This window comes from Triturus cristatus, chromosome 11 (genome assembly GCF_964204655.1).
Source record: "Triturus cristatus chromosome 11, aTriCri1.1, whole genome shotgun sequence".
In the NCBI taxonomy this organism is placed as follows: Eukaryota; Metazoa; Chordata; class Amphibia; order Caudata; family Salamandridae; genus Triturus; species Triturus cristatus.
Genome location: NC_140594.1, coordinates 152,127,054 through 152,142,376, shown reverse-complemented (window position 1 = coordinate 152,142,376; position 15,323 = coordinate 152,127,054). Strand labels below are relative to the sequence as shown.

General features: G+C 46.3%; 1 protein-coding gene across 8 annotated transcripts in view; it reads right to left on the bottom strand.

Moving 5' to 3' along the window:
- Positions 1–15,323, bottom strand: part of PITPNM2 (phosphatidylinositol transfer protein membrane associated 2) — a 1,082,174-nt gene that overhangs the window by 46,412 nt on the left and 1,020,439 nt on the right. For all 8 annotated transcript variants that reach the window (XM_085633970.1, XM_085633975.1, XM_085633974.1 and 5 more), the window contains 2 exons: positions 5,128–5,244; positions 3,724–3,872 (listed from right to left, as the gene is read on the bottom strand). In XM_085633970.1, the coding sequence (XP_085490096.1) occupies positions 3,724–3,872; positions 5,128–5,244 (266 nt within the window). The remainder of the gene's footprint in view (positions 1–3,723; positions 3,873–5,127; positions 5,245–15,323) is intronic.

The following is a 15,323-nucleotide window of genomic DNA, read 5'->3' as shown; positions in this document are numbered from 1 at the left end:
ATCCTCTCACTCACCGACAACCCCACCACCAGAAACAACTTCCACAAATGCATGACAAATTTCGCCACTGGATGAAGAACAACTTCTTGCAGCTGAACACAGACAAGACGGAAGTACTGATCTTTGGCAACAGCAGAAACACATGGAACGACTCCTGGTGGCCATTAGACCTAGGACCCGCACCCACTTCCTCCAACCATGACAGAAACCTCAAAATCATCAATGACAACAAGCTCACCATGAAATCACAGATCAAGCCTGTCTCCCCTGTCTGCTCACTCACTCTGCGCATGCTATGTAAGATCTTCAAGTGGTTACCCCTACACATGAGATGCACCGTGACACAAGCCCTCATCACCAGTGGACTGGACTATGGCAATGCCCTCTATGTAGGAATCCCCACACACCTTCTACAGAGACTTCAGACTATAGACTATCACAGACAGACTCATCCTCGGCCTTCTCTGACGATCCCACATCACACCCCACTTCAGAAAACTCCACTGGCTCCTTGTACAAAAGAGATGTCAATTCAAGCTGCAGACCCATCACACAAGGTCCAACACAACCAAGGATCTGCATACATTAACCACAACCTGAACTTCCACCAACCGTTGAGAAGACTATGCTCCACCTCCCTTTAACTTTCCCATAACCCTGCATTTACCGAAGCAGAAGTGGAGGACGCTTCTTCTCCCACATCGCAGCAAAGACCTGGAACAGCCCCCCCCTCCATGCACCTCCGGACCATCACCTCACTTCTGGAAATCCGAATGGCTCTCAAGACCTGGCTGTTCGAACAAGCCTCCAGGGCCTGCAAGTGCCTGGATACCCTATTGGGTGATTAGCTGCGCTTTATAAATCTGGATTGATACACAATTAAGGATGCCTCTTGATCCTAATATCAGTATACAAGTCCAACGTATGTTTTGTTCCTTTTCGATGTAATCTGTCTACGGAGCAACCCCTACGAAAATGTTGATGACGTTTCGGCCCATATTGTTAGTATGAATGGTCCCATCAAGACTAAAAAAGCGCCATCAATCATGTCAACCTCAAGTGAATACCCAATGCCCAGATCAGACGAAGTCCAGCAAGGGCCCTGCGGTGTCACTACCAGAGCTCATCAGGAGTAAAGCTGAACATGCGCAATCCACCAAATAAATTAACCGGAACCACAGACTTGTGCATAGTTAATACAGGAGATCCTTGACGTGTCTGCAAACTTTACTCCTGCTTTTATTTTATAGTTATTTAATTTTATATTAAGGACCCTCTCGAATTTCTCCGAGTCAGTGTGCATGAACTGCAGAAAACACAGCTTGGAAACAATAAGCGGTGATTACCTCTCTCTGTTTTCTAGCTTTGCTGTCAGCAGCTCATGCACTAGTTTGGAGAAGACCGGAGTTAAATATGTGAAATGAAGAGCTAAATAAAACAGAAAGTACTTGTATTTCTATTTGTGGCTTCCTTGAGATTCTGGTGGCTGCTGTGGTGCGAAATATAATTTATACATTTGTGTAGGTGGCTCCATCACATGCCAACAATATAATATGAGCAGCAGAAAAACACAGTATGAAGTCATTCTGAGTCAGAGCTTGTCATGCCAGAAGGTTCAGACAACAGGGCTACTGCATCCCGCACTGTCAGCCATGGCCCAATGAGCCAAGCCAGGCACCAAGATGAGCTTTGGAATCCTTGTTCATGTCTGTGCAGAGACAAAGCAATCCAAGTGCTAAAAATAAAACAACAGGCGCTTTCCATTCCAGATCTGCTAATCTGATGAGGAAATAGATGTGTCCCGACTAAACCGTGTCTGGCAACACCCAAAAGGTCTTTTGAACTGTAATGTGACACAAACTAGAAATTTGTACACACGCGCTGAGTATGGTCATTCGTACCATCATAATAATGCCGCGGGTTATCGCATGTGTGTTATGGTATCGTCATGCATACGGGCTCATATTTCCCTTTTGCAGAAATAAAATGGGGCATAACCGGCGCAGACAGTTTTCCTCCTCCATTTCCATCTTTAGCTGCACGGGCCGGGCCCATCTTCCAGCTGCTAGTATCTCTGTGCCCTCAAGCAGAGCAGGCCGAACTAGAGCTTCATCCTTACCCAGCACTCCTGAAAAGACGGCCTCAGGCATCCATTCTGACTGCTGTTTGCACCAGCGCTGAGGCTCAGCTGAAGCCTGACATGTTTAGACACTGCTGCAGTATCAACGATCGCACAGACCATATTGTGCTAGACATATCAGCGAGGGACTCTGAAGTTCTGAAATGGAAGAGCGGTGACGCGTGCAGTGCTGGTGTCTAGATCTCACGCAGCCCATGAGAGGAAGAGCAGGCACATGCACAGGCAATTAGCTGCACTATTCGGCAAATAAGTGGAGTCATCTTGCTGGACAATGGGGGGGAGATTAATTCAGGGGTAGAGAATGACTGGATTTGGATGTTGACAGGCAACATCAGGAAAATCTCTTATTGCCCAACAACCAAGAACCTGATGTTCATGGCGACTAGAATAGTTTCATATTCAGCCAGGAGTGTATGAAGACATATAGATATGTATCCTAGGTGCTAGTATGGACTGAGAGAACATTACTTCACAGAAGTCTTAGAGCTTGGGCATGCTGGTCGTGGAATTGTACCTTCTCAAAGTCTCAATGCCAGACAATGGGCAATTTTTGCAAGGCTCTCTGCCCCCTGCATCCGAGGCAGAAGAAACCACTGTAAATCAGACCCCATCTCCTTATTTGAAGACTTAGGGGAGCTGCAAAGAATCAACAGATTGGTACAACACTGAACTGTCTTTCGTAATAAGGATCCCAGTTGGAATTTTTGCTAAAATCAACGGTTAACAGTTTATTACTTGGGTTGGTGGCTGTTCAGGCTGCATGGATTTCAACGCTCCTGCTCCCTTCGGGTAGGTAGTGCCCACCCAGGTGCTCAGTATTTGCCATCTGCGCTTTGAGCAGTTTTTTTTTTCTAAAACCAGGCCACCAATTCAGAGATTATGCAAAATATGTTGTTGCATTTGACAGCCCACTGAGAGTACCAAATGTATCACGCACACCTTCCAGTATTCGCTTCCACATTGCAATGACCGCAGGTGAGCAAGACTGTGCACGCGAGCGCTGAGACTTCAAGTGTGCTCAACTGTGCAACTCTGCAAACTGCACAATGTTAATGAAGTTTCTAAAAATGGCTGACAAATCCTGCAAAGGTAGATTTTTCAGAACAAAATCCCCACTTTCACAAAAAAAAGTTTTGTTTGTGGGAGAATTCTGAAGCTAAGCCTTAGTTCTGTAGGTAACGCTGCTTACTGGGAAAATTATTAAAAATATACAAACATCTCGTGAATACTGTGCACCTAACCTCGTGAAAAGATCTTCAGAGCCCTAGTTGAAGTTTAATGATAATTCATCACAGGAGCCACAGAGATGGCTAATTTGGAGTAAACTAGTTGGATCAATTAATTTTATTGCTAATCCACATTCAATCGTAAAACATAAAAACAATATATTTTCTTTATTTACATTTATTTCTTTTATTTTTAATCCACAACCAATCCTAAAACATTAAAACAATATATTTTCTATATTTAAATATCTAAAAAAAAAAAAGAAATTGACATGAACTAAATAGGTTTGTGTGTTTTCAATTCCCTGCCTTGCACTACATTTGAAACAATTAGTCACAAAAACGAAATGACAGTACCTGACCACCATTTTGATGGGATACACCCCAATTCCCAGACGCTTGTCCTCTGGAATGACGTAGGAGATCCTACCACTGCTGTTGCTTATCTCTGTGTCAAAGTAGACCCACTCCCCGGCTGGAGGCTGGGTCATTATATGAATGTCCACCTATAACAGAAAAACAATAATTAAAAAAAAAAAAAAAACAGCTCTTGTATGGTAAACTATTGGAAATTGAGGCTTTTGTTCCTAGCTCACCATTCAATCTGCATAGAAACAGCATCAATATTATTGATTTTGAATGTCTCAATTACTTCAATCAAAAGAAATGCAAAATCAACAGGTATCGAGGTAATAATTGTGAGAGCACAGGAAGATAATTATGCAGCTAGTCTCAGTTTTAATCAGATGTCAAGGAGTATGTTTCAAATGGACAAATAATTTGGGAAACGTTTAATATTAACAGCTAAATGAAACTGTATTATTCCATCTCCAACCTAACAAAGGATGGGGTAAGTGCAGACATCAGAATTGCTATTCTAACTCCAGTCTAACACACATTGGGGAAAGTACACACGTTTGGGGTGTTCAGATTTATTATTCTAACTCCAGTCTGACAGACAATAGGGTAAGTGTAAACATTGGGCTAAAGGGTTAAATTCACTAATCTATCTCAATGGGGAGTGGGGAATGTGCATACGTTGTGGGAGTCAGATTTACTATGCTAATTCAAGTCTAACTAACAACTGAAGTAGAAGTGACATCACATACCCAATAACCACAATGCTTTTATGGGAAGTGAAATTAGACAGGCATTGGGGAGTGAAATCAGACACACATTGGGAAGTGAAATCAGACATTGACTGCTCATTGTCGATTTTTTGTTTTATTTTTAAGGCTGCAGCAGGTTTATAAAAAGTGTTTGGCACAGACCCAAAATAACTAACTGCTATGTTAGTAGAGACTAAAGGCAGGCTTTCTTTTAAGATATCAGTTGTCAGTCAGTTTGTTTTTACCGAAGAGCTTCCAAACTTGCTTGTAGCAGTAGCAGTAGCAGTAGCAAGCAGCAGTAGGAGTAGCAGTTTCTTCCTAAGAATGACACTCTTACCTCTTACCCCCTTCAAATACAATCACTCCAGAACCTATGAAACTCCCCAAATACTATTTTCAAAGGTTACAGCCACCATCTTGGAGAAAGCTAAAGACATTATGTTCAAACTCCCTCTGTGTTGTTGGTTGGAACTACCATGTTGTGGAGTGGACCCTCATAGACGCAGAGCAACAGAGCAGCACCCGGGAAGGAGTTTGAACAATTTATCATCTTTATTAGGATGTAATGTGAGGAGAACAGTATAGAGTACTTTATAAAAGTTGATGATTGGGGAAAACGTTTTTTGTACTGAGTCCTATAAATGAACCACACCTTTTCCCCAGTGAGGGTGACCATATCCAGTGGGCCATACATGAACCGCCCAGCGAGGGTCTGCGGGCCGTCTTCATTCGCAACAGCATCATTGATCCTGTGGTTGGCAGCAACGTTCTGCAAGAACAACAAGACACACCTGTAATGTTTAAATAACCACCTTGTTTGCAGCCTCCAGCCATGACATTTACAGGATATGAAATACAAGAGTGCATTATTGATTAATCAATAATGCTGATGTTTACACCATATTATATGGCCAGACCGACTTTCACATGAATTTTCTGTTTCTATGGGGACTGAAAGGAATGGAAATCGCTCATCTTTCAGGTAAATGAGCAGTAATGTCGAGAGACTTACATAAGACAGCGTTACAGTGCTTATGACTATGATTAAATGTCTAGCAAATTATAAGTGTAATAACTATATTAAAGAGCTGTATGTGTGACAGTAACATGTTTCAGGTGTTGCCATATCAGGGATGAGGTATCACCCAGCCTGGTATCTTCCTCTGTGTTACAAAACATATTTTTGGATCAGTTTTATATATGAGATATCCAAGCACACTTAAACCATAACACTATGTTGCATATATATAAGGAAATGGTGCAGCGCAGCGGCAAAGTTTACAGTGCCACGCTGTGTCATTTCAAACATACAGGGATGTGCTGTACTTACGAGAATATGTTGCATCCCTTGTGTTTTCCCTTGCACGGACGCTAAAAATAAATGCCTAGCACCAACACAGACACCCTTGCACCATAGTGCAAAGGTTCCTGCGTTGCATAGATGATTGTTTATGTGCAGGAAGGTGTCCTTTCCTGCACATATACGCTCAATAATGGTGATTTGCCCTTTCTATGTGTGCTGCAGAATGAAAAACTTCTGAGCTATCGTAACGGAAAGTTTCAATTCTATTAAGGACTCAGAGGCGAGGATTATGCTATCTCTCTTTGCTTTATTCTCAATAGCAGCCATTTTAACACTTCAAACCAAAACCACATTTCCCAAACACCCTCGGGAAAGTGGTTGCAAAAAACAGAAAGACGGGACAACATATTCCTCAGTCCAATCAACCAATCCAGGCGCTGGATCCATGCCATAGTCCCTCGTCAACCCCTTGCTCTTCCTCTTTCTTTGCGTGAGTACGCCATTAGATTGTCTTCGGCCGTTCTGTTTTCCGGCATCGGAACCTGGAACCAAATGACAAAATTAGGACAAGTAGACCAAGTCAAGGCAATAACCTGCAAGCAAGGGTATCGAGGTTAACATGTCACTAGACACGAACATGTTGCATCCAAGAACAAAAGAGCTCTAAGGATTTTCACACGCATAATCAATGCAGGAAATAGCAACGCAGAACAAGTCAAAATGTGTACTTACTCTCAACAGGCCGGATGTCTCGTAGAACCCTGGGAAGGATAATCCTCGCCTCCGAGTCCTTAATAGAATTGAAACTTTCCGTTACGATAGCTAGGAAAATTTTCATTCTATGTCAGGACCGAAGGCTTCAGATTATGCTAGTTTAAAGCTTACTTACCACCAAATGAGCCATATCAATAATCGGCTTAAAATAAAACCTTTTAAAGGTGGAGTAAGAGAACCAATCCGCTGCATTCATAATGTCCTCTAGACATGTTCCAAATGTGAATGCTTTGGAAGCCATTGCTCCCCGAGTCGAATGAGCACCAAACTGGCGAAGGCTGCCTGCTTCCTGCATAACCCAACGCACCCAACGCGCTATCGTTGAGGAGGAAACCGCCTTGTGTGGCTTTTGGAGAGCAATCAAAAGTTGTCTCTCCCCTGGAAGTCTGAGCTCCGATGACATGTCCTCATATGCTTTTAAGCAGCGCACCACACAAAGCTTAGGCGAGTCTGGAAATGCTGGGTACTCGAGTATGACTCTTGGTTCTACGTCTGATGGCGAAAGACACCCCCAAAGGTGCCCGTAATATCCAGGGCACGCACACCAGAAACCCTTCTGCATGAAACCAGACAAAGGAGCATAGCTAGCTTTGCTAATTACTCCTTTCTTGACAAATACTCATGAGTCTGCCAGGACAAAAACAGATTAAGCACCCTATTCACATCCCACAGCCCTGAGTACCGTGGTTCTGGGGGAAGTGATAAACAGAGGCCTCGCAGTAGTAGGCAAACAAACGGGTGTTCCCTTGGACCGGGGCACGCTCCGCTGAAATCGCGGACCAAAAGGTGTTCACAGAGCGGTAGGCTAGGCCTTGCTGGGCCAAACTCGCCAAAAAATTCAGAACCTGAACTACATCTGAGCCCACGGGATCACAACCCCTTCGCATACACCACCCACACCATCGCCTCCAGGCAGATCGATAGCACTTAATGGTACTGCCCGCCCAGGCCTTGGACAAGAGGTTCTCAGTGTATTCCGAAAGGCCTGGGAGCGACCATCTGCCCCTGTAATCCTCCACGCCATAAGGCGCAGGGATCTGTTGAGCACTATCTGGTGAGGAAGCCGATCCGGGCTGAGAAGAAGATCTGGAAAGTGGGGGAGTCAGTTTGGAAAATCCCAAGAAAGTTCCAGAAGAACCGGAAACCAAACTTGCTACCTCCAGATGGGAGTGATGAGAACCGCATTCGCTTGTTGCCTTCTGACATGGGCTGTCACTCGAATGATCATCGCGAAGGGCGGGAACGCATAGGGTTGCTCCTGCGTCCAATCCTGCAGGAAGGCATCTGTGCCCACTGCCAAAGGATCTGGCCTCCAGCTCAAAAACCGAGGAAACTGATAATCCAGTCTGGAGGCAAAAAGATCCACAGAAAAAGGACCCCAAAGGTCCTGCACTAGAGAAAAAACGTCCAGATGTAATTTCCAAAGGCTGTAGTCTCTGAAATGACGATCCGCCATCAGATTCTCCCGACCGGGAAGGTATTCCGCCAAAAGCAAAATGTGGTGGTTGAGGCAGAATTGCCACAGATTTGTCGCCAGATCCGAAAGCTAGTGCCGCCTAGGTGGTTGATGTATCTGACCGCCGATATATTGTCCATTTTCAACAGGACACAGGACTGGACCCGATCCTTGGTCCAAAAACGCACCGCGAAGGAACCCTTCAGGAGCTCGAGACAATTGATGTGCAAGGCTTGCTCTTGCGGAGACCATGAACCTCCTGTGGAAAAATTTCCACACCTGATGCCCCAGCCCGATCTGCTGGCGTCTGACTTGATAACAAGGTCTGGGGCGGAGCCAATGATCGCCTTCCCATTCCAGGCTTCCATGTGAGAGAGCCACCACCGAACTTCGTGTTGTGCTTCCTCTGACAGGGTAACTGGATGGGAATAAGGGACTCCTCTGCGAAGATATTTCACCTTGAGGTGCTGCAGAGCCCGGTAATGTAACGGACCTGGAAAAATTGCCTGGATGGAGGCCGAGAGTAACCCTACTATGCGGGCAATCTGCCGAAGAGGAACCGTTCCTTAGGCCAAGGTGCGCCGCAGTTTGCGATGCATCTTTGTCAGTTTCCGCAGTGGTAGGCTGAGAGTTGCCTCTGTGGAATTTATGAGAAACCCTAAGAATGTGACCATCTGGGCTGGAACCAACAGAGATTTCTTGGTGTTTATTACAAACCCCAAGCCTTCCTGAAGACTGACAGCTTGCTGCAACTGGTCTCGAAGGACCTACGGGTCTTGAGCTAAGAAAAGCATGTCGTCTAAATACACAATTAACCTGGTCCCGCGCGCTCTCAGGAATTCAACTACCGGCTTGAGCACCTTCGTGAAACACCAAGGAACGGAGGAGAGCCCGAAAGGAAGTGTGGTGAACTGATACACCTGATGCCGCCACAGAAACTGAAGAAACCTTCTGTGAGGAGGAAATATAGGAATGGCCAAGTAGGCATCCTTTAAATCCAACCGAACCATCCAGTCCGCGGGACACAGCACGTCCCTTAAGAGGTGAATACCCTCCATCTTGAAATGGTGATAAACTAGCCATTCGTTGAAATTACTGAGGTTTAGGACCAGACGTTGTCCCCCATCTGTTTTGTCCACTACGAACATGTTGCTGAAGACGGTGTGACATATAGCTCCCTTGCTTAAGAGCGCAGAGACCTCTGCGTCTACTAGCTCCTCTTTCTGACGTGAAAAACGGATAGGACGGGGCGGGAACTTTTGTTTGGGTTCGCCGCAAAACTCGATCTAAAAGCCTTGGACCGTTTGCAACACCCAAACATCGGACGTGACTGCCATCCACGCATGCAGAAACTCGGCCAACCGGCCACTCACTCTCACCAGAGGCTCGGTCACAACACTTACCGGTGTTAGAGGAATTATCTCCTCCACGGAAGCCATGACCTCTGGAACGCCTTCCTTGCGAGGGGTAGAAATTGTTGTAAAGTGACTGGTTCTGGAAGTGACCTTGCCTGGAGCCTTGCCCCCTGGAGTTGTGGGGGGCCTGGCCGGTCGAGCGGCCCCTTCCTCGACCGGCCCTACGGAAATCCTGGGAGGAGAAAACCTTTTTTTACAGAAGTCTGGGCTTTGTCAAGCGATGTGAACGTGTTCACGAACTTGCCCAGCTCCTTGATGAATGGCTCTCCAAACAAACCTCCCTGGGCAACCGCCCCCGCTTCGGAGTCAGCTAAATCCCCTAACTTGGGGTACACCTTTATTAAAAAGGACCTCCTGCGCTCTGTTGAAAGGGCACAATTGGCGTTACCGAGGAACACCACAGTGTGCTGGGCCCCACCTGAGAGGGCCTCTGGAGAAATCAGGGCTCCGGTACTCTTGGCGTCTTCCGCCATGTCTACAATCATGGTGATGGGACTGAGGGCATCCAACAACTTATCCTGGCATGCCCTCCAGGAACGGTCTATCCTCTTTTTAGGGTCCTTTATAAATTTCGCAAGGAAAGTGGCCATTCTGGGATCCAGTTCCGGTGTTTACGCAACCTTCCCGTCAGGGGAGGGACGAGGGCACTCGGAACGAAGACGACTACGGGCTTCCTTGCCCATGGGGGTACGGATCCTGCTCGCCACATAGCCGGCCACCTTCGCCAAAGGGGTCCATTCAGAGGACTGGAGGTGCATTAACAACTCTGGGTCTAGCATATCGGTCCCGATACTGGGCCACTGAGGCTCTGTGGAGCCCGATGACGTAGCCGGATGCCATGGTATTGAAGGGACGGGGCCCCTCATATGTATCCAGTTGGGTATCATCCCCAAACCCCTGGGAAGAACTGGGAGGACCAGCAGGGATAGGTGAAGGTGAGGGGTCTACAGGGAGTGGCTGGGGCGGGTTCTGAGTGAAGACTGCCGCCCGTAGACTCTCGAACGCATCTTGATCGACCCCGTCCACCTTGGGATGTTTCGCAGGCACTGGGTAACTCTCATTCGCCCTTTGAGGAGTGCTGGGAACTGCGGGCGTGGGGGGGACAGTAGGTGCTGGTGGGGCCCACTGAGCGCAAAACTGTTCCAGCTTTTGTGTTAAACGGTCCTCCATAGGGGCCATGACTTCTTCTACGGCTCTGTAGATTGACGCGTCGACAGCATCGTAGAAGTCATCATCCCAGGGTAACTGTGCTAGGGGATCCTCCTCCCAACTCATGTCCACCTGCTTTGACATGAGGGCGAGCGATATACTCTGGCACTGGACTTAACACAATAGTGTGCCAGCGACACCTCCACAGCAGAGTATGCTGCTTGATATATGCTGGGGACCAGCAGATTAACACTGGGGCACAACCACAGCTTAGAAACCACACCAGAGGTGCAGAAAAAAACACCTCAGGGACACCACCCTGCTAATAAAGAAAACAAACAGGCTTACTGCACGATTCTCAAGGCAGTGTAAATGCTCTTTGGGACGTGTCCCTGCAGGCCCTTATTTAGCCTGCTATGAAAATGCCCAGCAAAAGCTACACCAATTACACCCTGCACAGAAGTTAATGAAGAAAACACACTCACACCGACCCAGAGCAAGCTCCGAGTGTCAATGGGGCAAGAGCAGAGCTTTACTGACCCTCCTCCGAGGGCGCAAGTCTCCAGGGGCTGCGAGGCTCCAGGGAACGGCGGGCCGAATGCGAGCGCTGACTGATTTGAATTCCGCTCGCCGTTGCCATAGAGACACTGAAGCACCACCGAAAATCAAAGGCGTCACAGCACCCCTAGCAGCTGGAGGTGGAGGCCGCACCTCGTCGCAGGGGACTCTAAACGGTCCAGCGTAGTCCCTAGAAAGGTCCCGCGGCGAAGACCGCTAGCGCGAGATCAAGCAAAAATACCCAAATAGGCATGAAAGTCCTTCATGCGCTAGCTCCGGGCGACACCCAGCACCGGAGGGGTTCGCCTGAAGCGGGGCGAGGAACGCCGGCAGCTGAGGTAAACAAAACCTCGCAATTATAACACCGCAAATAACATCAAAGACACAGAATATGTAATAAGAAACAATAGCAGTGGCGGGAGGCAGAGAACGTGGTCCGGCGACTGCTAACAAACAATTTAAAACTGTTGAGAGAAATTTTCATACGGGGAAAGAAAAAACACTTAGCTCATGGCTGCGTAGCAGCAAAGAAAGAGGAAAAGCAAGGAGTTGACGAGGTACTATGTCATGGATCCAGCGCCTGGATTGGTTGATTGGACTGAGGAATATGTTGTCCCTTCTTTCTTTTTTTTTGAAACCACTTTCCCGAGGGTGTTTGGGAAATGTGGTTTTGGTTTGAAGTTTTAAAATGGCTGCTATTGAGAATAAAGCAAAGAGAGATAGCATATTTCGAAGCCTCCGGCCCTGACATAGAATTCAGCATACATAGAAAAATACAAAAACGAGGAGAAATAAAAGTATTTGTCCTCGTTGTACTAATCTAATGCCTGCTTTTGTATGGCGCTAGTTTTTGGTGCTGACTCAGATTTACACATCCTTGTAAATCTGGGGCAGCATCAAAATGCAATGGGTGTTGTGGTGGAGCGCCCACAGCAACACACATTGAACGTGTCTTTCATGCAGATACCTGTGTGAAAAGGTACCATATTTACAAAGCGGCGTTAAGCCACGCAAAGTGGCTTAATGCCGCTTTGTAAATATGGTGCAATGTATTGCACCACCGCAAGGTCTAAAAAGTGATGTTTTGGTGGTGCAATGCCCGTGTACAAATGCCCCTATATAGTGACTATGCTGGCATTTGAGGTCAAACGCTGAAGTACCAAAATGCAAAGAAACGGCAGTACTGAGTAAGCTACCGACACTGCTTACGTGGGACCACTTGGGACATCAGCAGTAACAGCAGCAGCATGCAAAAACCAACAAAGGGCTGGAAACGAAACATCGTACAGACCTGCAACAACCTACAAAACCGCACAAGTAGGAAAGACAGAGGAACCATATAACATAGCTACTTCATAACGCCCCAACAGAAATAACCTCATTCAGAACAAAAATGAAGCAAGATCTGTAGTCACAACACACCATATCTCCACGAGGGAAACTGTTGTCATGCAGGAGTGAAACTATCAGAAGGCTTTCCCAGAACCTAAAGGCACCGCTCAAAAACAGCATGCAACAGAACCAACCAGAAGTGTCTCAGGTACCTGCAGAACTGTGAGTCAGACTCTACACTGTTCTGCCTAATGTTACTGCAAAACACTGCAGCTGCATTCAAGTACAGCTCCCCAAGTGGGGCATTGACCAGTCATCCCTGGCACAGTGCACTCCTCCACCATAAGCAGCGGGGACGCAAGCACCAGAGGGCTGCACAACAGAAATCACCCCACTGCACGCACGCACCGGGAAGTTATACCCAATAATCCAAGATGGCCACAGTCCCTATTGAACACACAAGAATTCAGCGTGTTGGGAATCACGTTGACATCCAGTACAATATCGCACAAGTGCATCATCCATGTGCGCACCACTGCAGTCCATACAGCTCCAGCACTCAGCTGTGACTGCCAACCTTCCCTTGACTGCAAAGATGACTGCTCAGCATGAGTGGACTTGACACTCTGCCCCACACACATGGACCACACAGAGCGGTAGACAGCACCCACAGCTCTGCTTCCTGACACCTGGTTTCAGTGCCCACGCCATGAACCGTGCCCGATTGAGCTGGCATAAGGTACCATGTTTGCCTAGCTGCTTTTGCTTGGTTCCTTTCTGAGAGGCACAGCTCTGCCCCTTTTGATAGTATCTGTATGTTGGTAGTCCTGATGTTCAATAGGGATGACTTCCTTAGGGCCCGGTTTCAGATTCTGGGGAGCTCTTGTTCGAAGCCAGTGTCTGGGTCACAGCATCCTTGTTATGCACCGCAGCCATGGCCTAGCTACTTGGATACTGGATTCCCTTTGCACAGAGCCCTGGTCCCTTGCCTACTGAGAACTGGTTGTATCAACCAACAAACTTTGAAACTTTAACTGAAGCTGAGCTATTGAAACAGAGGTTTCATTTAAGCAGTTGCAGCCAATATTCCAAAATTTAACTTGATGAAAACAACTTGAACTTGATGTGAACTTTTGGCACTGGGATAATCTATTATGTAGTAAAGTGAATATTTTAAAATCGAGTTTTGGGTGAAAACGAACCAGAACTATTCTTATGAATGCTTAATGGATCACTTTATACGTGTACTCACAACTAGAATGCAAAACTGATTAGAGTTTCAATAAGAACATATCATTGCCAGATTCAGGAACAGGATATTCATGATATTGAATACCTTTCAATGTAAACATCCCACAAGAGTGTGTGCAGTAAAGACACTTGAGGTAGTTATACTAGGCATAGAGAGACATATACACAAGTTATTGTCGGGATAATCATTTTTTGTATGTTTAGTTTTCAGGAATTACCAGATCCATATCAAATTAGAGAATTGGTTACACTGAGCCAGAGTACAGGTATAGCCATTTTCTCTCTTAGTTACATTTAGTTCTCTGTATAACAAGGCGCTTAAGATACCTCTTTGCCTTGTGTGCATGTACTACATGCCATAAACCTTACTGACCAGCCGAGTGACAAGGTAATAGTAGCTGGGTCCTGTACCTCTGTTTTTTCTTATCCCAGTCGCTTTTCCCCGCTTCTGCCACTGGTCCTCATATTTCCATAACTATGATCATAGGTGGGTGTGAGAGAGGTAGAAAAGAGAATTGCTCCTGCTGGAGCCTGCCCACAGGGTTAATACAACCTGACAACAGGACACGACCCCCAAGGAAAACTAGAAAATAAAACACAACAGACACACTGCAGTGAACACCAGTCGAGAGCTTCTCTTTAATAACACGCGATTGTGAAAGCATTGTACTGGTGCAAATGGGAAGGTGAGGCCTAGTAGGAAGGTCTCCGAGTCATGTAAAAAAAAAAAAAACAGCCTCAAGGAATGCGCATGGTTCATGCATGCATTCAACAAAGTTGTAGTGTCTTTATAGTGTAGAACAAGAACCACTGTCAGCCTGCAAGTGCAGCCTCTAAGGGCTCTGTACAGCAGTAGCAAGCTACTTAAGTTGAGAAAGAATATGGCTCTGTCAGTACTTCTCCTGGACCTTCTTAGCACCAACTTTAAAAGACAGGAGTCACTAAAAGATAAGTCCAATAAGTTCACATGTGTAGCCTCTAGGAAACTAGGGGGGACTCAATTAAGCATCGGGACACAGCTCGGCCCATGGAGCTGGCCAGAATTCAATGTGTAAGGGATAGGCATGAGAAGCTGTTAATCACAAAGCAACTCAGCAAAATAGCCACTGACAATCTGTATGGAGTGGATTCATCATCTGTGCCATCTCCCAGAGAGCATGAGATAAGAAGGCCAACAAGCCAGTAGCATTATAAGAGAGCAGGGCCCGACTACCTAATAAGACTTTTTCCTACTGTTATAATTTTAAAAATTAGGGTCAGCATAACTCAGGTGATAACCCCATGCAGCTTAACCACTGTCGGTTGAAGTGTGGGATGGACGATTCTAAATTCACTTACTGAGCTTCATCAGTGCCTTGTTACAGGGCCGCTGAGGAATGGCCTGTCCAAATAAAAACAGTCAACATCTTGGTTTTAATCCATGTTATGGGTAGTGGAAATTCATTAAAAGGTAGAAAAGTAGGTTTACCAGGAGCAAGGCGACAATGTCTTACAACTCGGCCACAGATAACTGGAGAGGGAAGACGGCTGGTTTCAAATACATTAATTGGCCTCCATCAGTGCCCTATTAAAGGGCAACAAGGGCTCCAACGAGGAAGATGCAGTCTAAA